At 42.9% G+C, this 25,272-nt stretch overlaps 2 protein-coding genes across 2 annotated transcripts; one reads left to right on the plus strand and one right to left on the minus strand.

Annotated features, from left to right (window-relative positions):
* Nucleotides 1-43: 43 nt before the first annotated feature.
* Nucleotides 44-7,347, plus strand: LOC306927139 (histone-binding protein N1/N2-like). Its single transcript, XM_079506811.1, has 15 exons — nucleotides 44-221; nucleotides 819-860; nucleotides 997-1,107; nucleotides 1,691-1,771; nucleotides 1,954-2,063; nucleotides 2,310-2,999; nucleotides 3,214-3,266; nucleotides 3,583-3,653; nucleotides 3,834-3,907; nucleotides 4,589-4,777; nucleotides 4,947-5,101; nucleotides 5,794-5,892; nucleotides 5,999-6,073; nucleotides 6,642-6,773; nucleotides 7,142-7,347. The coding sequence occupies exons 1-15, from the start codon at nucleotides 184-186 to the stop codon at nucleotides 7,178-7,180; spliced, it is 1,959 nt and encodes a 652-aa protein (XP_079362937.1). The 5' UTR covers nucleotides 44-183; the 3' UTR covers nucleotides 7,181-7,347.
* Nucleotides 7,348-7,622: 275 nt separating this feature from the next.
* Nucleotides 7,623-16,911, minus strand: ccdc17 (coiled-coil domain containing 17; the record flags this gene model as incomplete). The annotated part of the gene is made up of 13 exons (XM_079505425.1): nucleotides 7,623-7,748; nucleotides 7,964-8,074; nucleotides 8,443-8,529; nucleotides 9,484-9,619; nucleotides 9,933-10,082; nucleotides 10,324-10,409; nucleotides 10,836-11,014; nucleotides 11,644-11,766; nucleotides 12,455-12,585; nucleotides 12,773-12,877; nucleotides 13,091-13,229; nucleotides 13,773-13,881; nucleotides 16,696-16,911. 13 exons carry the CDS (start codon nucleotides 16,909-16,911, stop codon nucleotides 7,623-7,625), a joined length of 1,698 nt encoding a protein of 565 aa, XP_079361551.1.
* Between the last annotated feature and the right edge of the window lie 8,361 nt (nucleotides 16,912-25,272).

Consider the following 25,272-nt stretch of genomic DNA (forward strand, 5'->3'; position numbering starts at 1 on the left):
GAAATGGGAAGTGTCCTTTTCTCTATTTAAGCGCGCCAACAAAGCCCAGAAGAAAAGCATTGCTGGCTGCAAGGAAAGGAGTAGCGGCTGATTGGGGCTTGAGTCTGTTTTCCCATTCACCACCACAACAACACTCCCCCGTTTGTTTCCTTGTGTCTACACACTGTTGAGCGACCGACCACCATGCCAGAGGAGACCGCCGCCGCATCCAGCTCGGGAAGGTAAGAGAAGACAAACACTTGGAAGTGCAACAACAACAACAACGCTGTCTGTCTTATCTGTCTGCAGCTAGAGCTGTATTGTTAGCATCGGGGCTAGTTAGCGTGTGGCTAGACTCCTGCCTCGTCGTACGACGGTGCCGCGTGTAGAAAATAGCCGATCTACAAGCTCACAGCGCGTCGCTTGCGCCACGCGCTGTGAGCTTGTCGATCGGCTATTTTCTTCGCTAGTTAGCATAACATTAGCGACCTTGGTTTGAAACTGTGCTGTGCATGTATCGAGTGATTCTACTAGTCCAGTGAGTAGGAAGCTAGTACTCTGCCTAAGCTCAATGCCGTTATGGACCAGAGCTAGTACTCTGCCTACAAACGAATTCCATATGATTCCAGTTGCATTGGTTCGTCCACAATTCCAGTGGTTTTGAGGTATGTTATGAAATATAAACACGTCCAAAACTCTGACGCAAGACTTGAATCTTGTACTATGTGGACATGGTAAAGTTTTGTTTTGTCTTAGCATTTGGGCAAGGCTTTAAACTAACGTCTACAATATTGCAGTACAACTAACGTTACTTTCTTTTCAATGTGCTGCTCTTCCAGCATGGAAGAGAAGCCCTGCTCATCCACTTCTGCGCTGGACAGGTGAGCAGCTAGTTTGCCTTCTTCCCCCCCCCCTTCTCGTTTTCAGTATTCTGTGTCAAAGCATTGCTTGAACCTTAAGACTATTGTATGAGTGTTTAACTGTTATCTAACTATCACGATGTGTTCTAATCTACAGTACTGATGTCATGGAAGAGGCAAAGAAACTCATTGGCACAGGCAACAGACATCTGGTGATGGGTGACTTTGTTTCAGCTGTCAATGTCTTCCAGGAGGCTTGTAGAATGCTGTGAGTGCTACATTAAATAATATGGGCTAGGGCTACTAGAAGAAATGCTAAAATATAATTAAAGCTGCTATAAAAAGGTCATTCATATTTTGACTTATTGCTCTTTTTTTTGGGTATTCAGACAGCCAGCAATGGGTAGAACGCTCCCAAAAAATAATTTAGTCTCTCACATCTAGGGGCCGCAATCTGCATTCAAAGATGTTCCTAGAAGCTTTGTCATTGGTCGGGGAAAAAAACCTGGTCGCAGTGACTAACCAATCAGGAAGCAGACAGGCCCCTAGATGTGTCAGAGACTAAATCTTTTTTTGGGAGCTTCTACCCATTGCTGGCTGTCTGAATACCAAAAAATAAAAAGGTCATTAAAATTGACATATTATTGCTTATAGGAGCTTTAAGTGGTGCATCCATACTGTCATGTTGGTAATTAAACCTCACTGTCTGTTTTCAGCAGTCTCGTATACAATGTATTTTGCACTTGCATGTTCTAGTCTGTCAGGCATTAGTAGTCCTGAATAGGACATACACTTGGCTTTGTGAATGGACCGCCAGATTGATTGTGGGACTTTGTTATCATGCTGTTCAGGGCTGCAAGGTATGGTGACACTGCAGATGAGTGTGGAGAGGCCTTCTTCTTGTGTGGGAAGTCCCTGCTGGAGCTCGCAAGGTTGGTATTCTACATGGTGCACAAATGCCTACAGTATTATCCATTTTAGTTATAATATCACAAAGACCGGTTGGTGGGGGCAGGGGAGTCTACTAGCACTACGGGGGGAGAAGAATAATGTATTAATAAAGCAAAAAAGTTTATCATTTAGCCCAGATGACATTTCAGGACTGTCTTGGCAGGATGGAGAACACTGTACTTGGCAATGCTCTGGAGGGAGTCCCAGAGGAATCTGACGGGGAGGGGGATAAACCTGAGAACCCCAACATCGAGAGTGCCAACAACCTTGACGGTCAGTATGCTTTAATGAAAAATGTGAGTTGCAATGAATACAAAAGTTCCTTCATTACCAATTGTGATTACCCTAAAAAATGCTGGATTACTAACTTGTGTATGAGGTTTTCTTTTTAACAGCTTAACTCTTAAATTGTTAAAGCTTGCTTTCCATCCAGTTTTCCAATCCTGAATTCACCTTTTATTGGTGACCATAACCTGGTAGCTGCTCAGAAACTTCCTCACATGCTGTCCTCTGGTACAGATGATGAGAGGGACGTGCTACGCAGGCAGGTTTATGAGGCAATGGCTGAACCGGAAAAGGCTGAGGGGGCAGAAACCAAAGTGGAGTCAAGTGATGGGGGCAGTGCCACAGAGGTGATCGCTGAAGACTCTGCGGCCATAATTGAAACTGAGGGGGCAGAAACCAAAGTGGAGTCAAGTGACGGGGTCAGTGCCACGGAGGTGAAGGCTAAAGATGGTGCAGCCATAATTGAAAATGAACTACAGGAAGCAAAGTCTATGAAGGAAGAAGAGAAGGGTCATGAGGTGGTTGTGACTGGGGCAGAGCAGAGTGCAGTTTCTGCCATGGCAGACTCCAGCATTGTTAAAGAGGTTCTTGTAAATGGAGCTGAGAAGATTCCCGATCCTCCTGTGGTGTATGTTGTGACAGGAGTGGAAGATTCCCGGTCCTCCTGTTGTCCTGGCATACACCCTGCAGCACCCTGTCTCATTCGCGGGTGCTGTGACGAGGTGCCATTAAGTGCTAGGAAGCATTTCAGTCCTAGAGTGATTTGCGATGGGACAGAGCTTGATATATCTCCTGGAGCGGAGATGTTAACATTCGTTGAGATGATGCAGAGTTCTAGGCCGATTTCTATGCAGAGTTCTGAACAGGACAAGGCTGAGGCTCCGGGAGATGCTGAGGGAGAGGTTGCTGAGGATGAACTAGATGGTAGTAGAACTTTGCGTGTGTTCCACTGTTCAGCTGGTGCATAGTTTGGGGAATTATTGGTACTAGAGCACAGATGTAGGTGTTGACTCTGGAATAAAGGGCTACGATTTGCACAACTGATAAACTGCACCTGGGTGAACTGCATGCCATATTAGTTTTGCTCCTGCAGCTGATTAACTGCATTGCTCTTTCTAATTGCTCTTTGCTTCTTCAGAAGATGACGATGATGAAGATTCGGACGACGATGCAGAAAATGCTGAAGACAAGGTAGGCAGCACCTCAAGTCTCATGTTGGCTACGATGTGAAAAATATGCATTCGTACTGTAGCTCCAGACTCGGGTCTCCGCAAAGAGTCAGGAGGTCTCTTCACAATGAAAAGCTGAATTTCACTAGGATACTAGGTTAATTATGTGATCATGTCTTACTAGTAACAGTTATAAAACAAATGGTTTGTCTCTAGGTACCACTTTGGCATATTTTTGCACCAACGTGGCCAAAGCCATCTTGTCTAGTAGATATTGGCTAGACTAGCTGACAGCATTTATGTTTCTTCAGCTTTAAGATTGTAACGCTTGTTTCCAGGAAGAAGATGAGGTAGGCAACTTGCAGTTGGCGTGGGAGATGCTGGAGGTGGCTAAAGTAATCTACAAAAGGTAAAGATAATTTTGTGCATGTATACAAACGCACACAGACCAAGCTCACCATTTTCAGTTCAGCTTTGACAGTGCCAATATTACAGCTCATTCAAAACTGTAGAACAAACCTAACTGATTACCTTTTGTGTGAAGTCATTGTTTTGAAACGAATCCTCTGGTCCTTTTGTTTCTACACAGAAAAGAGAACAAGGATGATCAGCTGATGGCAGCACAGGCCATGCTAAAGCTTGGGGAAGTCGGTGCTGAAACTGGTAGGATTCAATTGATGGGCTCTCATTCTGCCGTTTCCTCAAAATTGATTTAGTCTAGGCATTTGACAGCCCTGAAGAACAATCTAATGACTTGTAAATGTATCCATGCCACAAAGTTTGCTGCCCCCCCCCCCAAAACCATTTAATTTGATATCATTTTAATGGCTGGTTACAAATGCATTGCAGCATGACCTGTCAAGAGCTTGTAGATCTGCTACCCTTTAAAGCCATGTTGAGTTCCACAATTTTAAATCACTGACTCCTTAATCCCCTTCGATTTAAGAAAATCACACCTGTGTGAACTGAGTGGTGCAACTCCCCTCCCCCCTCTGTCTGTCTCCCATTAGCAGGCAACAGTGCAGTCTCTCTCTCTCTCTCTGTCTCCCATTAGCAGGCAAAAGTGCAGTGTTATCTCTCTCTGTTTCTGGCGCAACAGTGCCACTTTTGCCCCTACTGCTACTCATAGTCACATAGGTTAACACAGACATTGCTGTTCCTTGGAGTGGTTGCACCAGCCCTATAGAATATGATTCTGCAAAACACTTGTCCCTAACATCACTTGATTACAGCTGGTCATTGTATTACTGACCTGACTCGTCTCAAACATAATCTGACAAATCTCTTCTTTTCCACAAAATGCCATCATTGGCTGTGTTGTCTAACAGCATGTCTGTCCTCCAGGTAATTACCACCAGGCACTAGAAGACTTCCAGGAGTGCCTTGCACTGCAGCTGAAACATCTGGCTCCCCACAGCCGTCTGCTGGCTGAGAGCCATTACCACATTGCAACCACTCTCTGCTACATGGACCAGTACAGTCACGCCATCCAGCACTACAGTGGCTCCATAAAGGTCATCGAGAACCGCCTTGGTAAGACTCGCGTGGATAATAAAGTGTTTATCACTATTCTTGACCGACTACCTCAATGTTGTGACAGTGAAAATTTGGCAGATGGTATTGGTGCTTTCAGTGACATGTGTAGTATGGCTGCACATGGTCCTTCAATAAATACAGAGGGTGATAAAAGCATTGTGTGCAGATGTGCTGCAGGAGACGATCACTGGTGCGGCTGATGCAATGAAGGAGATGGAAGAACTGAAGCTGCTCTTGCCCGACATCAAAGAGAAGGTGGAAGATGCCAAGGAGAGCCAGAGAACCGCCAGCGCAGCCTCGCAGGCCATCCAACACACACTGGTGAGTCGGCGTCACTCTGGTGGGTAATGAATGTGGTATGAAATTATTTGTGGGACTAATGCCCCATCTGAATTACATGCGGTCCCCCTCCCATCTATGTAACCTTACCTTTGAACTCCACTGTTTAATAGAAAGTTGACGCTGTGGGTCGATGGTGTGCGTAGTTTTGGTCTGCGTTAGGGATGTTAATAGTTCATCGTGTATTGATGACTCGCCGTTAAGAAATTAGTCGGTTAAACTTAACACTTAATAACTAATCATCATTAATCTAATTATGCGGTTCTATCATTCTGTTTTCTGTGAATGTAATGTTGTCTGCGTGTGTCTGAGGAACGCACATACAAAGATGCCATTGCCTGGAATATAATATGCCTTTTGTATTCTGTATATCAGCAAAATGTAGATTTGTATGTTAGACATTGAGGGAAATTGAGATTCTTGGGGAGAAGCAAACCACGCCTACTATATTTAGGAGACTATTTTGCCTCTAGTGGTGCCAATGAAGTTTGCCCATCTTCATACATAGACCATCTTTGTTACTACTCTATAGTGTAGTTCTCAGAAGTATGTCTTCCCATTGTTTTGACCTTTACAAATTTCTACAACTTTGTGGTCATGATGCTCTTGGACAACAGTTTTTAAAATGCTGCATATTTTGATTTCAAATGACACAAGACCATTCTCTCCTCCAGGGTGGGGCTTCTACTTCATCAGCGGTCCCCAGTGGTTCATCATCTTTCACGGGTGAAAACGGTGGTCCTTCATCGTCTGCATTTGCAACACCCAGTCAGGTAGGCATCCTGTCCACAACACGAAACGTTGCAGTGCAAACGGTAAATGGCAGAAAAACAGTACCACACTGAATTTTAGCTTGACATCTCTTGTCTTTCCTTTCAGATCCCAGTCAAGCCATCTGATGGCGCCTCGTCTTCTAAAGCAGTCTCGGACATTTCCCACCTGGTCAGAAAAAAGGTCGGGCGTCTATACAACCTTAAATCTAGTAACCCTGCCGCAAGGCCTGATTTGTACTCTGTTGTATATTTTGTTCAGTGTTTTTTTTTTTTAGGTGAATAAGTGATGAACCTTTAGTGTTCTACATGTCATGCCTGTTGGTTTATACCAGCCCAGTACATATGTTGGTGTTTGCCTGCTATCAGTGATATTCCGTCTAATCCAGGGTTTCTTTTTTGTGCCGTGTGATTGTTCGGAGGGCATTGTGCATGTTCTTTGGCATAGTGGTTTTGTTGGGAGTGTCGAGATGGAGGCAGTCCATGTAGAACTGGGCTTAACATGGGCTGATGGTTTTCCATCCATGACTAGTGCAGTAATATTTCTGCTGGCAATCTTGTGTTAAGGTAAAGTTGGTTCATATATAACTGGCCAATATGCTTCCCCAACACAGTTAAGAACAGATTTTTACAGACTATCACAGTTGCGTGCATTTCTTTAGAGGACCGTCCTGTACTTTTTTTTTTTAAAGCCTACTACAGTATGTTTATCCTGTTTTTTTTTTTTTTTTTTTTTTTTTTTGTATCTACAGAGGAAACCAGAGGAAGAGAGTCCAGAGAAGGACGCTGATGCTAAGCAGCTCAAACAGGAAGCCACAGTTAATGGCAGCGGCAGCGCCACTGCCAGCAACGGCAATAGAGTCCAGGAGAAAGAGGCAAAGGAGGTGAGTGATGGCACGCAGCATAAAATGAGCTTGACTTCTAATGGCGCTTTGACTTTTGGATGCTTTAAAACTACCTGCGATGGATTTGTCTTTTCAAAAGATGTTGTTGTTTTGGCATTAGCGAATCTCAAACTGTTTGATGGCCATCAGGAGGCTCTGAACCGTACTGGGCAAACTATGCATTTTTACCCAGCTATTATAAATTCAATGTATAGTAGGATACATATGGTGCACTTCAGTTGACGGGTAAACCGCAACCTAGTGGCAAATGGAACATGCCGCTGACACTTGCCAGTACATTCGTCTACACTAACTTGGACAAGGAGTATATAGTTTGGTTTCATGGTGTTTGCTTTTCTCTCCTGTAGCCTGCAAAGCCGCCTGCCTCTGTACAGTCATCAGCGTGATGGTCTTCTCCACGTCTTCCTGATCCTCAAGCCAGCACAGCATGCCTGTCCAGCCCCCACTCCCTTCAACACTTTGTTTTTGTAAATAAGAACCATTTTCACAGATTGGTCGGTCCAGTTTTGTATACTTGTAGTAAAAATGAATTAATAAAGGAGATTTGGCAGATGTCGCGTCCTACATTTTCTAACGTCTATTTTTACATTGTCTATTAGCCTAAATTGCTGCACGATACAATTAAAGAATTTAGTGGTCTGAACCTCCTTCCACCCACACTCAGATTCTGGTAATTAAATGACCAACATTTACTCTATACAAAACCTGTTTTCATTACAGTTTAACTGGAAATTACAAGTAAGGGGAGAAGACTGGAGTTAACCCTCAAATTCTGATTTGTTGAAAAGAACATGCACATTTATTACTGGAAGGGCTTTCTTCTGTTCCTCAGCTGTGTTTGGACTTCTCTGTGGGAGGAGGGGTTTTGTCTTCATTGCAGGGGTGGTCGGCGGGATTGTCTTCAAAGGTTTGAGTTGAAATGTTTGGGGCTTGATTGCCTTGGCTGGATGATGCCTGTATTGACAGAAACAATTGCATGAACATGCTCGCCTATCTCTTGTGAGCTATTTGGTTTAAGAAAAAAATGTTTTCAGTAATGAAGTATAAATTGGTACATGGTAAAAGGTTGCGTCGGTGCTATTTTAATGGACTTGGTATTTACAATATTTTCCACACTTAATGATGTGTATTTTTAGATTTGCCATCTGAAACAACGTTGCCATACTTACCATAATGGGGTACATGTAGTGGCAGGTGTTCTTGGGGTCAGGTCTTACAAGGGTCTGCATGTCACCATCTCGAGCATTGACCACCCGAATACACAACTCCATGATGCCCACCTCAAAGACACACATGCACACACCCGTCATGCTGATGCTTGTTCTACTTGTATGTCTAAATCACAATCCTCACGTCGTGAGGCCGTACCCATAACCTATTACTAAAGATTCTAATCTACACTTTAACCACTGCATTAAAGTCTTCTTAAAACTGCAGTCTGTCTATCTCCCTGTTGAGACAGAATCCCACTTCCATTTATGAGGTTCAGGCATCTAAGGGAGACCACCTCCAACCACTGCAGATGTACCAGTTATACTATATTAACGTCTTACTGTACCATACAGGTTGGTTGTAAATTAATTCATAGGAAAAGACTGACATCTGTTTGCATTATATACTTGGGTTAGATATGTGTACTTGTTTATACCTGTGGTACACAGTTGAGCTGGCTAGTGCATAGTGAGGGTCTCACAGGCAGGCAGCGCACTGGCACCCTCCAGTGGCCACTATGGACCTGGTATTAGAGGGAAGTAATGGAAAGGCCCATGAAGTAACTTCCTTTTGTTTCTCACATCAAACTATTTATAGTTTATCATGATACATTATTTATTTGTGCCTTCGACTTGTATGTCTCGTTTGTGTCTATGGTTTATTTATTTGTGACTTAGCTACCTCCTGGACTGTACAGTACTTTGTTCAACAATAGTTGTTTTTAAATGTAGTTTACAAATACATTAATCTTTGAAGTCAATTCAACTTCAACTTAATATCAAGTTTATTGTCGCATTAAAAATGTTACACAATAGTGGGTCAAATTATTTTGTGCAAGCTTTCCACAACTTGCTTGAAAAGTTGAAATGCTATTCTAGGTGTCTTGACATATTTATTTCACTAATGCACACAGAGCCGATTAGCCGACCGCTAAAATGTAAGTTCATCAACAATCAAATTCATCAACAATCATACTTTTTTTTTTTTATAATATTTTTTATCCCATGATTTTGTAACCCATTTTTCACCCCTGTGTCAATTATCTAATGTGATCCTGGGCTCTACACACCCTCCGCCTTCCTTCATGCCTGAGTGTCCAAGTAGCTCCTTTACACCTGACGGGGGAGTTTCCCTGGTTGGACGTAGCACGTGGAAGGAACACGTTATTCCAACCAGTTCCTTTCCCCTCCATCTGGCGCCCAGGCTGGCCAGGGGGAGGCAGTTTAGAGTCCAGGATTACTGCATGTTTTTTGTGAGGGTACCTACCCTAGGGGACACGGGGAGAACATGCAAACTCCACACAGGCCCTTTCGCCAACCCCGCATTAGTAAAATACTTTTGATAAATACCTAAACTGACCTTCCCTTATGATTACGTAATGTTCAGGGGGTTTAAAAACATGTCATATGTGTGTGTGTCTGTGTGTGTGTGTGGATGAGAGAGTGTAGGCCTACAGTATGTCACATAATGTGTGAACCTGGTTGTATTGGTCAAAAAGCGACAGGCGGGCCCAGCCCAGGGAAACCAGTCTCTGCACTCCTTGGCCATAAATATCCACACATCCCGCTGTCTGCAACTCCACCACCAGAGAGAGCGAGGGAGATGGTTGCATTCTTCAGAGAGAACAGCAAAAACGGGCATGAATTGAAGGTAACCCAGAATATTGTATAATGCTTTATCTATCTGAATATTAGGACGAAACGTACCGGTATAGGCCTATGAATTTTGTAAAATTATGAGAAATTATATAATCTTGAAGAATGAGAGTATACAGTATTTCATCTATTCTAATTCCACAAAATGCTCAACACACATTCTGACAGTTTATTACGAGCTATACCTCTTGGTGACGCATACCTGGGAACTGACTGCTTGGCTTAAAGATGGGCATAGTTTCTATGGGATAGTCTGTGGGTGTAGTAGGGCAGTACTCTTCCTGGCTGGCACTGGACAGTGGGCGTTGGAGTCGGCCGTCCAACCTCCTGGCCCCCCAAGTACAGAGCTACTACTAGACGCAGCGTGCTCAGAGTAGCATCAACTCCCAGCACAAGGTCATAGAAAATCACAAAACCAGCCCTGCAAAACCAGGGGAATGTTTGCTAAATAGAATACTAGAATACAATAGACCAAACCAACTCTGATATGCAGGTTTATTTTCACTTCTAGAATGGCAAGACATTCAAAAGAAATAATTTGCAACAACAGATATTATTGGCATGATGTTTAAATAAACTCTAGTTTATCTTGTCCTACTTGATTTGAGTTGGATGTGAAATAAATAGAATTAGGATTTGGATCTGTGAAGGTTTAGACTGACGTAGGATCATAGGGAGCTGGCCCCAGAGAGTCCAGAGAGCCCATCACATGTCTTCCCAGGGGAGAGGAAGGGAACCTGGCCTGGGTCTGTGGAATGGAGAGGGATTTCCAAATCAACACAATACTATGATTTGTGAGTAATAAATCGGAAACTTTTTGCTTTCACTCATATGCCTGTTAGAAAGTTGATGCCATTAGGACTCTGCAGGATTCTGCAGATGTTGTACCAGTCTGTAATGGCTAGTAGGCCTACAGCTCAAGACCCCGATGCTAGATAGGAGTGTGTGGAGGGCAGCGATTCAGGAGGCCTGAGTTGGTATTGGCTAGACCGTAGTCCCGCATTGTATCGCAGGGGGGAAAAAATAACTTTTTTCCAAGCAACAACATGGTGCAAAGCTTGAGTTTGTGATTTTCAGCAAGCTTATGACAAAGCATAAATGCGTCTTAACTAAGACTGCATAAAACAGACGACTTTTAAATGTATAGTGGTAATGGGAAAACAGTGTACTGCACCAGCAGGGCCAGAGGGAATGGGAGCGGAGGAGGTGGGGGTGGAGGGGGCTGTCTGCGGTGCCATGGAGCCTCTCCAGCTCTCTCCATCTCCCGCCGCAGGTTCTCAATCTCTGCCTGTACGGAGGCTATCTGGAAGAGGTTCTCCCTCTGCATCAGCTGGATCTCTGTGCCCGCTGCTGCTAGATAGCACATTAACAGACATTAAGGTCAATGATTCATGCCTTAAACACAATAGAATAGAAGACTGACGTGGGCAGATTACAGTCGTTGAGAAGCATAAGCGGCGGCGGACACAGTGGTCGATGAGCAAGGATTGGATGATATCCAATGAACTACATGATAACCTTCAGATTTATCTAGATTCCAGTACTAAAAATAATGTTTTACAGAATCATGATGGTTCCGACTTGTCTGTTGCATCAATTGCATTGATTGCACATTTATTAGATCATTTGTTATGTATAGTTATGTATTGTTGTTGTGATGTAATTCGTCATGTTGTTTTATGTTTTTTCGTTGAAGAGGACCGCAATGGAAATAAGCCCTCAGGCTTTATTGTGGTTTCATCCACGGTGATTCATTGACTGTATGTGTCGGAAAGTGCTCTTGTGCGCTTTTGTGTGCTGTCACCAAATAAAATCAATCGATCAGAATCCTTAACCACGTTAACAAGCACCCTCTGTGAGCGGTGACATGTCATACTTTGGAATACTAGTAGATTCTGTATTCTCAGTGAATTCCATGGATCAAAAGAGGGGCTTTTCCTCTTCGTTCCTCTGTGAAGTGTATGGGTATGTATCCATCCTACCTTCATGTCCATGGTGTCTCTCTCTGGCGAACTGTAACCGGAGAATCTCCTCCTCAAGTCTGTGGTTGTCCTGCTCCATAGCCAGCAACTCCCAGCTTTGACTGCACTGAGGAGGCTTTACCTCTGGACAGAGAGAGGGAGAGATTATGGGCTCCATTTTAGTCACCGCTAAACCCCTTATCCCTAAACTTCTTTGCCTTTTTTTTTTTTTTTTTTTTTTACTATTTTGCTAAACATTTTTGAATAGTTAAAATAGCCAGTCTACAAGCTCACAATGTGTCAATGTAGATTGGCTAGTTGAACTATTCAAAGAAGTTTAGGGATAAGGGGTTTAGCGGTGACGAAAATGGAGCCCAAGGGGTTGAGAAAATTGACCTGCAATCTTCTGGATTTTCACTGTCTTAGATCAGTGGTTTTCAAACTTTTTCATATCACCATAATGCATTCTTATGGACAACTGCGTGCAGCGCTCGCTCTACACCAGAGCCTGTAGCTTTCAAACAGATTGTCACGTATTGATCAGAATTATTTTCTGTTTCTAGCACACCCGTGCACGTCATTTGAGGGCACCCGTGTGTGGAATGGAGTGATGAATATTCTATCATTTTTCAAAGGTTGGTGAAAAACGCTCTGAATCCTGGCAGTCAGAATGATACAGGACACTGTTCAATTATGAAATCAATTTAACACGGCATCCACTTATTTCTGCTGCTGCTGCATCTTACAGAACTGGACTCATTGTAGGACACACATTTCATAAAGTCCACTGCATGTAACAGTAGATTAGACCATTGTTCTTTATGGTTCTTACTCTTCTTCCTGGCGGCTCCGGGCCCTGGGGGGGTCTGTTCCAGGGTTTGGGCCTCGGCCTGTAGGTCGTGCATCTGGGCCAGAACGGCTGGATCTGACCCACCGGACTGCATGTAGGCCAGCCGCAGGGCTCTGGACAGAGGAGAGAGTTTACTTTAATTACTCATTTAGCTATGGAGATCAGTGAGGCAGAATTCTTATTTACAGTGACACCTGTGACATTTTTTAAAACAGGACCCAGACAAAGGTAACGAAAAGCCAGGGCATCAAAATGAAAGGGTAATGGCTCTCTAGAATCTAGATGAATCAGGACCATTGCCTTATCTGGTTAGAGAGGGGACCATCCACAGAGGCTATGAGGTCAAACATCACAGGATGCATCCTCGGTTCAGGCTGGTCAGCGGGCACAGAGGCCGATTTGACCCTGAAAGAAAAGATGGCATGCAGAAGACCAGAATTGTCAGTACTTATTATACTCCATGTTCTCTATCGCAGCACACGAACACACACACACACACACACACACACACACACACACACACACACACACACACACACACACACACACACACACACACACACACACACACACACACACACACACACACACACATATTCTAGCCACAAATACACATACTGCAGTGCGTTGACATGTTCAGTGAGTTGTTGCAGTGTTTCCTCGTTCCTCTCCTCTTGATCTTTCAGTTCCAGCAGTAGATCCTCCAGGTGACTGGTACTGTTCTGACCCGCCAGGGCATCCAGCCGACGGGCCAGCTCTGACACACACACACACACACACACACACACACACACACACACACACACACACACACACACACACACACACACACACACACACACACACACACACACACACACACACACACACACACACACACACACACACATTGCTACTGTTATGTTGGAATAGCCACAGTAGCCTACAAATCAGTCTTAAGATTAATGATTACCAATTTGCACACACAGGCAGGTATGTTCACACACATTGATGCACAATCACACAAATACCTGTCCACACACACGCAGGAAGAGTTGACTCATACCAAGGCTCACAAGAGAGATGTGCAGACATGCACGCACGCACACACAGTCACACACACACACTCTGTTTGGAACCTCTATTTCTACGCTGCTACTTGGAGCTAAAGCGTAGCAGTGTAAATATAGAGGTTCCAAACGGAGCTAATACAGAGTAAAAGGGAATCCTGAGAGTTCCAAATCACAAACATTTCCTGGATGAGATGAGAGTGATGTGTTGAGATTTAAGAAGGGCCAGACAGGGCGGTCTACTCTCTTACCATCTCTCTGTAGCTCCAGGTGCTGGTTGTGTGCCTGTATTTCAGCTAGTTGACGCTCATGAAGCGACGCCATCTCTTTCATCTCCTTCATTCTCTCGCCGTGACCCACCTGATGCCCACAGACCTGGGAGTCACTTATGTTACGTTATGTAGAAGTAAATTCTAGCAGTTTTAGATGCATTCTTTACATTCTTTATATAAACCCATATGGAGGGGTGCAACAGTGTGTGTTGCAGACTTCTGTAACGTATTCAAGTGTCTAATGTTTCAGCTGGTGTGATGATGTACAATGAACAGATTATACGTACATGTACAGTATGTGAAGAGAGCAGATCAAGGGCTCACCTCTGTATCTGTGCTCCCCTTGGATGGCTTTGGCAGAGTCTCTTCAATGGACATCCTCAACTTGTGAAACTGAGCCATAGAGAAATGCTTTGTAACATTTCTACTTCCTATTGCTGCACATGTTTGCTGACAATAGATGGGCAATATATTGATTATGAAAACCTGTCTGTCAGTCAGTCAGTCCGTCCGTCCGTCTGTCATGACACGCTCCATATATGGCCGTCAGTCCGTCACGCCTCGTGACACGCTCCATATATGTCCGTCTCCATATATTATATGAAGATCACGACACTGACCTCATCAAACCCTGCCCTGGATAGCCATACTGTACAAGACTGGATCATCACCTAGATCTGCATATAAAGTATAGAGCCGGCCAGCAACTCTACATCTGATCTCAAACCCTTAGATCTCCATATATGATATGTTGATCCTCCCCACCTGTCCTTCCTCTTCGATGTCTCCCTTTTGACTGATACCTGTCCATTCAAACTCTAGACGGGCCCGCCCCAAAGTTATTAGCACAGCCGCACCCGGCAGCCGGCGAAAACTGGAGTTCTTAACCAAAAATTAAGTCCTGGCCCTAACTGGGCCCTAACTGGGCCCTAACTGGGCCCTAACTGGGCAGCCTGAAGTCCCTTCTGGCCTTACTAATTAGCACACATTTTACCTACCCCCTACCTGGCCCGAAAACGTCAATTCCCAGACCTGTTGTTTCAGTGCGACCTCGCCCTATTAGGCCCTAAAGGATTTTTTAATGTATTTCCTTTTCCTGGTTTCAATCACTTGTTCAAAAACTAATGAAAATAGGCAATCTACAAGCTCACAACTGTCACATCATGGCTACAAGCTCAGTTATGAGCTTGTACTGTAGACCTTTATTATTTACTATAGTCCTACTAGACCCCAAGAAATTACATCTGGCCACAAAAGATCTACTGAATGTGTCAAACTGCATATTGAGCCTATGACACACAGTGTGGCTTCTCCCCAGTAGGCCTCCTTCACATTCAGTAGATCCTGTGATCTTCTGTGGCCAGTTGTAATTTCCTGGGGTCTATTAGGACTAGAGTAAATAATAAAAAAAGAAATCGCCATCATATTTTGTAAAAAAAATACATATTTAGCCCCATGCTCGAATGCCCCCCTGTCAAAAACAGCTAAAATCCCAAGAAAGCAGCAAATGAAAAAAAAAGAACACTCATCTTTTACTTTCTCTAATAACAAACTAAACAACCTTGGTTGAAAAAAACTAAAGTTGTCCTTTAACATAAAAATGGACATTATCATCACAATATTATCGTCACAATATTGATAGCAAGGTATTTGTTGTGATAAATGATTTTGTCCATAGCGTCCAGCCATATATAGTCAATAATCACTGCATCTGTTATGACCATGCTTGGTGAAGCAAAACATCATACTGTTTTAGTGGTGTTTATAACATCCTTTTCATTCAACTCTAATGTATGACACTGCAATGCACAAAAATACACTTTTCAACTTAAGCCATGAAATTGATGTTTGAAATGCCTAATTAGTGAGGAGAAAACAAAAGGGATCTTTTAAGGATTATACAGAGCCCTTTAGCCCTGATGAGTTCTTTGTGTTTAGTATTTTTGATTTGTTTTGAATCTACATAAACCATGAAGGAATACACAGTAAAAATCCTCAGAGTTACTTTATCCGTTTATAACTCAAAGGGATAAATGAACACTGAGAATTTGACAGTGCATCAAAGTTGATATAAAAGATGTTGCAATCTTTATGTCTTGGGCAGTGGCGTGCACAGACATTTAGAGGGGCAGGTGCTCAAGTTAAAAAAGGGCACCTTGTGCAGCGCGTGGAACCGGCCGGTTGCCTTAATCCATTTTGGGCGGGAACCCCTTTTGGTGTTAGCATTATGTTATGCTTTAGCTATTGAAAAATAGCAGATCTACAAGCTCATAGCGCGCCACCGAGTGGCGCGCTATGAGCTTGTAGGTCTGCTATTTTTGAAAAATCTAAAAAAAGAAAAGAAAAAAAAGTTTTTTTTTCTTCTTTTTTTTCAAAAGGGCACATTGCCAAAAGGGCAGGGGGTGCTCTAGCACCCCCTAGTGTCTATCTGTGCACGCCACTGGTCTTGGGCTATTGTCATCGGGGCAGATGAAGTTATCAGAGGGTACCTCTCCAGTGAGGGTCTGCAGGGACAGGTTCTCTGGTTGACACACATCAGTATCACTCCATCTTATTTTCCTCTGTTGTCGTCTCTGCCCTCCTCTCATCTATCAGGTGCACGTGCACACACACACACACACACACACACACACACACACACACACACACACACACACACACACACACACACACATGCACACACACACGCGCGCGCATCGTATATAGTACACATTTTTCAACTCTGTCTGTATAAAAGAGATTATCCAACCGATAATCCAATCTACTCTACCAAATTGAACAAACATTTTGAACAATGTGAATGCAAATTCATTCTAGTTTAGTGTGGTTTCATATATACCCTTGCTCCAGTAGAGTATAGGGTATGTTATTTTACTGGTTGGGTAGTTTGGCTTGCTTTTACCTTCACGAGATCAGGGGTTCGTGCTTGTTTAGGCTGTAAACCTCTCTCACGGTCTCTGGCGAGGTGTTCAGGTCTCTGCCTCAGGGCCACGGGGTCCCCGATGTCACTTCCAATGCAGAACAATGCTTTGTGTTTGTCTAGCAGCCCGCCGGAGCGAAACACCATGTAACAGTTTACACACCTGAACTGCCCCAGTGACTCCATCATCTTCTCCATCTGGGATCTAAGTCAGTGTTTCAGAGTCAGTAGAGAGACAACGGTTGATCACAGGAACATTTAAGCTGCAATCCGGAACTTATTTGAATGAATACTATTTTATTTAAACCGTTTAAAAGTTATGTATTGTAGTGCAGCTTTAAAAGTGGTCTTTTATTTATTCTGGAGAAACCTCTGTTTTTTCTTCTGAAAATATATATTACTTATGACACTGCAGGAAATTATATACATGTTCTACATTCTTAATATTACATCAATGTAAGATTAATACTGTGGACTAACAGGGCAATATCATGTATTGATTGATCAAATACCATATCATTTTTTTTTTTTTTTAAAGTGGCTTAAATGATTAAAGTTAACAGGGAAAGACAACACTTTTGCCATATCACACTATTACAGGCAAAATCCCAGACGAGATTGGCTGGTTGGTTGGTTGGTTGGTTGGTTGGTTGGTTGGTTGATTGATTGATTGATTGATTGATTGATTGATTGATTGATTTATTGATTTATTGGATATATACAAAAAATAACACAAAAAGTCCTGGGGACTTGTTTCCATTGTGATCATATGTATTCATAGGTATTATCTAGTGTCATATCACAATATTCATATAATATGGAGATTGCCCAGCCCTAGCTAACACAACAATTGCCCACTAGCCTTCCAATAAGGATCAAACCTGTTCAGGTCAGCATTCTTCACAGAAGTCCAACAATCGGATGGGATCCAGTGAAATGTTTTTCACTTAATGATCCAAGGAAAACCAAAAAGCTTGTTATATTATTGCAGACTAGACGGCTCAGATGATTACATGTCCTCCATGGCTATTATGCATGTCTCCGTGTTTGACTTCTGTTGTAACCACTATAGATACATGATGAATTGAGTCGCTTGCGCTAATGTTTGGTAGCAACTGTCACTATGTCAATGACGTTGTTGTGAGGGTGTGGGGAAGTACTGTAACAGTGGACCTGTACACATTAAACATGGGCCCTTTTTTTAACCTTTACCTTTTTTCTTACATAAATTATAATACACTACACTGTTTTCTAAATGATTCAAGTACATTGAGTGCTGTACCAAGATAAATGATTTTATTTTTGTTGTTGCCAAATTACCGGTAGTCCAACAATTCTATACTTGAGTTTTTCACTGAATGTTGGTCTGGGCTAGCTTCATATATTGGCAGGGTTCAACACTAAAACCACTCAATCACTGATATGTCATTTCAGTGTAAAGTATAAAGCATAGCATTTAGATATCTAAATTCAAAAGTATCTAGGCCTACTGCTATGAACCAGTCAAAAGTCAAAGATATCTAAATATACTGTACACACAGCATGGACCAGTCAAAAGTCAAATATATCTACATATATGCACATAACATGAACCATCATGCTTTTGATATTACAATTACCTGACTAAAATAATATCTAGAGAAACCATAATTGGTTTCTTCCTGAAAGCTGAAAGCCTTTGAGTCAAGAGGCCCAATCGAAATATACCACTTTAGTGACATCATTCCGGGCCCTAACCCCTGCTCTATTATCATACAACAACAGTATATTAATAGTATAATCAAGGTAATGTCTCACTGTAGAGATAGGCTACATGATTTCAATAACTGAGGATATGACCTTCCATTTAGTTTTTTGGGGAGCTTTTCAGCCTTTATTGGATAGTACAGTGGAAGAGTGACAGGAAACAGGGAGAGAGATGGGGAGTGACACGCCGAAAAGGTTTAGCTGAAAAATAGCCGATGGCAAAGTGTTAGCCCTGAAACATGACTGCCATGATAATCATCATCATGGCAGTCATGTTTCAGGGCTAGCAAAGTGTGAGCTTGTTGATTTGCTATTTTCAGCGAAAGGGTTTAAGTGGTTAACCACTAGGCCATTGGCGCCCCAAGAGTATATGTGTGTGTGGCAGCGGTGGCCGAACGGATAGCGGCGAGGTCTAGATACCGGAAGGTTCCCAGTTCGAATCAGCCGTCCGACACGTTAAAATTACCACCGCTGAAATGCCCTTGAACAAGGCATCAACCACTACGATGAAATGTGTTCTATGAGCAGGGCCTGGCTGGAAACAAGTTCTTGAGCTTAGCCCAGATACCCTGGGTAAATATAGATTTAATTTCATTTCATTTCATGTTTTTGGAGTGGGGGTGGGGGGGGGATTTGAATAATTTTGAGGCAAGGAGTTATGGGAAGCAAAGAAGATCATGCAACCGGGCTACAATGAGAGCTATGATATATATCCCGGGCCAGGATGGAGAATGCAGCCACCCGCATGGACCTGACAGCCACATAATGACCCTGTCGGGCACCGCAGACCTAGATTGGATGCTGTCCTGCAATCAGCACCTAGAAGATGTGAGAGCCAAGGTGACATCAAGGGTCTCACTTATCAGATCTCTCTCTGGTACGAGCTGTGGAGCGTTGTTCTGTTTCTGAGCCTCTGAGGACTTGTCTACAAGCTCATGGCTGGGCCTGGTGGCATCCTGGAAGCAGGAGTGATATCCAACGCTATACAATTATACATCAGACATAACACAAACTATGCCATTTCTAATGAATGGCCAGCTTTGACTGTTTGTCACAACACACACATTGAATGCCATTGACAGTGAATGGCCAGCTTTGAGTGTTTGTGTAAACACAAACATTGCGTAAACACAAACATTGATGATGATGTACGATGATGAAAGTGCCCCTCACTTCACACTGGTGTGATTTTTAACAACAGATGTTGCATGCATAAATGGTGCATCCATAGTTAATGAATTAAAGCTGTGCATCATTGCCCCATAATTGATTTGGCCAGATCTCCAACATGCAATCCTCCACACTGCGAGAGTTGAGGACTTGAACTCCTCACACTTTTGTCCCTCTGCAACACACACACACACACACACACACACACACACACACACACACACACACACACACACACACACACACACACACACACACACACACACACACACACACACACAGTCTGTTGCTAAGCAACTGTAAAGCAGCAGGCTATGGAGTCAGAGATAGGCAGAGAGAGGGAGTGAGAGACAGCGGGGGAGAGATAAGTAGAGACTGTTGGAGAGAGAGGGAGAGGGAGAGAGAGAGTAGAGAGAGAGAGAGAGAGGGGAGGGAGAGAGAGAGAGCGAGACACAGATAGATAGACAGACAGACAGACAGACACTGCATTCCGCGACTGTTTATTGTGCATTGAGCATCATTCCTGGGATGCTGCCTTTACCATCTGCATTTCTTTGACGACTTCTGACTTGTGGCACCCTGCCTACCTATCTACCAATCAGCGTTGGCTAGAGGGAGGGCTCATTGAGTTACCTAGGTTACCTGCGTGATTGACGTCTGGACTCCTGCAGCGCAGCGGTGTATCACTGGTGTTCCTGCGTGCGTTCTTCCTGGGAGATTTGTTAGAGAAATCTAGAAGGAGAACGCGGAGAAAAATAATAATAATGCAAGAGGAATTACATTTTAAAGCCTCTCCCCAATTGCTTTGTTTCTTGAGAAGATGAGAACGCTGATGTTTTGGAAAAAGCCGGCTTCCCGAAAGAGGAATTTCACTGCGAGTCTCGAGAAGCCCACGCCACTTTTGCGTCGGTTTAACTGTCACTCACTGTGAATGACATGTTGGGATCCAGACAGCAGGTAAACACAGCTTTACTTTGGTCTTTGAATACATGCTGTAAATTAATGTAATGTTATTGCGTTGTTTTGTGTCGTTGTGTTTTCGTTGTGCATAATATAAGAGACATGATGACATACTGTTATATATGCCCGCGGCTTGCCTGGTAAAAATAACAGCGTTAAACACAATGGCAGTCATCCTTACAGATTGGCTATTAAAACATTTTATTCATTAATTGCAGTTGCAGTTTTAATTTTACTTTACTACTTACTCTACAAATTGATAAATCAAAGGAGGGCTACGACTGAATCTGTGTGACTGAATCTACCACCTCATAAGACATACAAGAGCCAGGATGATGGAGCTGCGTATTAAGTCGTGTCAGAGTTGTGTGGTTATAGTTGGGGCCAGGACTGCTAGATCATGAGTCTATGGTTCACATGACGCTCGACAGTCATGTTTCAGGGCTAAGAGGAGTATAGCCTAATATTTAGACGTACATATGTAGCCTATTTATCGATTATGGCATTTTCAATCTAGGGTTAGGGTTACGAGAGTCTAAATCTTAGGCCAAGAAGTCAGGCCTACACACATGGAGGACGAGGACTGTGTTCATTACATAACGTCTTCTCCAGCATCACCATCAGGGCTATTTCTACATAGCTGAGACGTGCAGCATCACACTGACTGTTCCACGTTCCACCAGTCAGAGTGTTAGTGCTGAAGGAGCATGCCATGTTGTTCCCTACTTTAGCCCAGAAAGACATATGGGCTCGTGGCTAGAAGCCTCTTACAGTTTAATTTATGCATTGTGTGTGTGTGTGTGTGTGTGTGTGTGTGTGTGTGTGTGTGTGGCTGTTTGCGTGTGAGTCATTTTTCAGTGAGCCTGTGTAGCTTGCAGTGCCCTGATCTCAGCTTTAATTTCAACTGCTTGAGTGCTCTATTGGCACCACAATATTTTTGTATGCTCCGTGTCAAAAGAACAAACATACAAACAGCATCACGCACACTGACCCACACCCCTCCAGCACCAGCTCAAGGCGCTGCACTTTCCTGTTGATTAGATAGATGGATAGATAGATAGATAGATAGATAGATAGATAGATAGATAGATCTGCCGCCTCAGGTGGGCCAACATTCTGCATCTCTTTTTTAGACTGAGTTCTGTTCTGTAACACAGGATGGAACTCTTATGCTCGGCTGCTCCCTGATGGGGGGATTCTCAATGTGACCACCTGAGTGATTGCATGATGTGTCCTCTGGGACTCTTTAAAATGGGTTATGTTTTTTCTTAGGGAGAGTAGCCTACGTATGACTATGTTGAGAAAACGAGTGCCTTCTAGAAAGCCTTTCACAGCTTATAATAGTGCAAATAAACTTTATTTTTGAGGGACATTAGCCCCTCAATATTATAGAGCTTTGGTGAGGCATTTAAGTTGGCCTATCCCAGGCAGTCCAAGTGCAGCGGGCCAAGCAAGACCCTAAATGTACTTTTTTAGATACTTTATTCCTAAACCCTGTATTACTAAATGTTTAAAATTACTCTTAGATATATATATATATTTTTGAGGGGCACCAGCCTGTCCTATGCCCAGCTTTCCGGGTTTGTGTGGCCACAGACATTGGCTTGTGATTGTCTGATCGACCCCATAGCGATGATTTGATTGGCTGAGGGCAGAAAAGTGAAGACGCCAAAAGTGATTGGTCGGAATGACTTTAGTGATGATTTGATTGGCTGCGCACGGAATGTGATGTATGATGATGAGAGCTCCCCTCATGTCACATGAGTGTGATTTTTAAAATGTCTTAGTTGTATCGCCTTTTCTGTATCTGTACCGTATCTCATACTTCGTGTGGTATTGCCATGACAACTGAATTTCCCTGGGATCAATAAAGGTCTAGCTATGTCATGGTTACTGAAATGACTAGATGATTGACCGGACTCAAACTAGACTGAGACCTACTGTAGTCTGTAGTAACAAGATTGTCTGACATGACAGGAGGTTCACTGATCGAAGCTGGATAATAATGATGCACCGAATATTCGGCCTATTCGGTTTCGGCCCGAATAGGCATAAAATATATCGCCGAATAGTGTATGCAACTACACAATAACTGCCGCCATTAATTAATCCCTCGATTGCGTATTGCCATGGTTTAATCACGCGTGACACTTACTTTGAAGAGCCAAATATCCGTATCGCATTTTACTATGAAACCATTCCGTGTGTGTTGACGAAGCTGGTGCTCGTTCTCTCGGTCGGTGGTGGAAAAAGTGGACCGCGAGTATCACAGCGCCTGCTACAGGCCGTTGAAAACGCTTGTCTGGGACAAAGCGTCCTCTGCAATGTCGCTTCTGTGAGATAAAGCCGTCTGAAAACAGAGCCGGCAATGTTAGTGGATGCGCGCGCATTTTCAAAATGGCCGCGCCCATTGTGTCAGAAGCATAACAAAGCTAACGGACGGTAGATTTCGATACGATCGTATTAAAACATGCATTAATGAATACATCGCTGTTAAAACGGCTTTTCCGTTTGTGGCAGGCTACAAGATTCTACGTGTTAATATTCCTATGTTCCTGGCAGGTAAACGATTAATGCATTCAAAAGAGCTGAATAAATGTTTTATGGACCCATAATAGTGATTATTATTTAAGTTAAGTTTTGCCATAAATCAGGTAGCTTTAAGGTACGGCCATGACAGCAATGATAGGAAAAAAGATATATAATATTAATCATATTCGGTATTCGGTTTTCGGCCAACTGTTTCCTATATTCGGTATTCGGTTTCGGCCAAGAATTTCCCTTTCGGTGCATCCCTAGTGGATATTGTACAGCCACATCTTGTACCTGTCCATTCACAAATGGAGCAATCACCAGATGATGAGAATGGGCCTTTCACAATCACAAAATACTGTATTTGGTAAATGGTGTATTTATATCATTGCTGTCAGGCGTACATACAAGGTTTTGAGGGCCGCTAGCCCCTCCTATATCGAGCTTTTAGTGTATGTTCACAAACATTAAATTCCCATTGATAATGAATGGAGAATTTTCTGTCATAGTGTCTGAGCAAATAGGCAGTGTCTATTTTACGTCATGATGATGTGCGATGATAAGAGCGCCCCTTATTAAAACATTTAAATTGAAAATAGCCAACCTACACTCACACACATGATTAAGTAGGGCATACAAAGTTGAAATATGGAGATACAATCTTTCAATGGAGATACAATGTTTCAAGACAATATTATATAAAGAACTGATCAAAACGTTCCAAATGTGCTCTCTTGCTCCTAGGAACTGTGCAGTTCGGCAATGGTGCAACTAGCCTCTAGTTACACAGCAAAATCCTCAGTATTAACTTAGCACTAATATAAGGATCATGGACACTTTTATTTTACTGTGTATTTTGGCTTGGGCTCCTTATGATTCTCAAATTATGTTAATTACTTTGCACAATTTCATGGGATGGTGCCATGCCATCTAACAGCAAACAAGGCCACACACACACACACACACACACACACACACACACACACACACACACACACACACACACACACACACACACACACACACACACACACACACGTTTCTCCAATTGATTTGCCTCAACTCACTGCTGACAACCCAAAAGATGCTCTCTAACAAGCCTGCCACTCAAACGACAAGATGCTCTCTAAAACGGAACCAAGAGGAGAGTCACAGACAGTCACTGCAGAATTGTTAGCGGAAGCTTCTATCGTTACTGTTGCACTGCTAACATGGTAGCACAGTACAGCACAGCACAGTACAGTACAGCACAGCACAGTACATAGCACAGTGTTCATTTTCTCTCTCACAGTAAATGAACACAGATTTTACTGTGGGAAGACATAGTATAGGGCAGGTCAGTTGTTCTCACATATCTTCATGCCAAGGACCCCCAAACTAATGCATGTTCAGGCCCCGGACCTCCATTTGAAAAGATTTTGTTTTGTCATTGTCTCTTCTCTCGAATGAGAGTGAAAATAATGTTACTGCTTTTGTTGGGGACCCCCTGGAACACTCTCAAGGACCCCTGGGGGTCCCTGGACGCCCCTTTGAGAACCACTGGTAATACCAGTGGTTCTCAAAGGGGCGTCTACATCCAGGGACAGTGGAATAGGCTATTAATACTGTAAGTGTAACTCTCTGATCCTGATCGGCAGTGGCAGCCATGGTACAGTATATAAGTCCTACATTAATTTTGCTGCAGGAGTGATAGTAGAAGTCTATTCAGTAGTCTATATGCAAGTAATTACATTTTACCCTGATATTTCCATCCGCATCATTAGATTAGATTATTTATTAGAATTTCAATCAGTTCTTTACACTTGTAAAACCTTTTTGTATCCTTAACTTGAAAAACCTTGATAAACCACTAAACCAGATCTACAAGCTCACAATGCAATGCACATTACAATGTGATGGCTTATAGGTTAATCGGATAGATTTAGTTGATTATACAAATCAATAAGGTTATTATTTTGATATATTTTATTAAAATAAACATAGAATAATCGATAGTTGTTGCCCTATACGGAAGCTATCTTGCAGAAAGTTAGACATTACAGTTATATATCTCCAGTTAAATATCTCCATATTTGAATTAACTAGAAAATACTAGTGATCGTCGGTTTTCACTATTTTAATAAAATAAAATAAATATAATAAATAAAGAAG

The sequence above is a fragment of the Electrona antarctica genome, assembly GCF_951216825.1.
Source record: "Electrona antarctica genome assembly, chromosome: 7".
NCBI classification, from domain to species: Eukaryota; Metazoa; Chordata; class Actinopteri; order Myctophiformes; family Myctophidae; genus Electrona; species Electrona antarctica.

Bases quoted from the DNA above. Each gene is read 5' to 3' on its own strand.
- LOC306927139 (XM_079506811.1), top strand. From the start codon at position 184: ATGCCAGAGGAGACCGCCGCCGCATCCAGCTCGGGAAG. The intron at 861-996 runs GTGAGCAGCTAG...TCTAATCTACAG, and splicing joins TCCACTTCTGCGCTGGACAG to TACTGATGTCATGGAAGAGG. The intron at 6,074-6,641 runs GTCGGGCGTCTA...TTGTATCTACAG, and splicing joins CCCACCTGGTCAGAAAAAAG to AGGAAACCAGAGGAAGAGAG.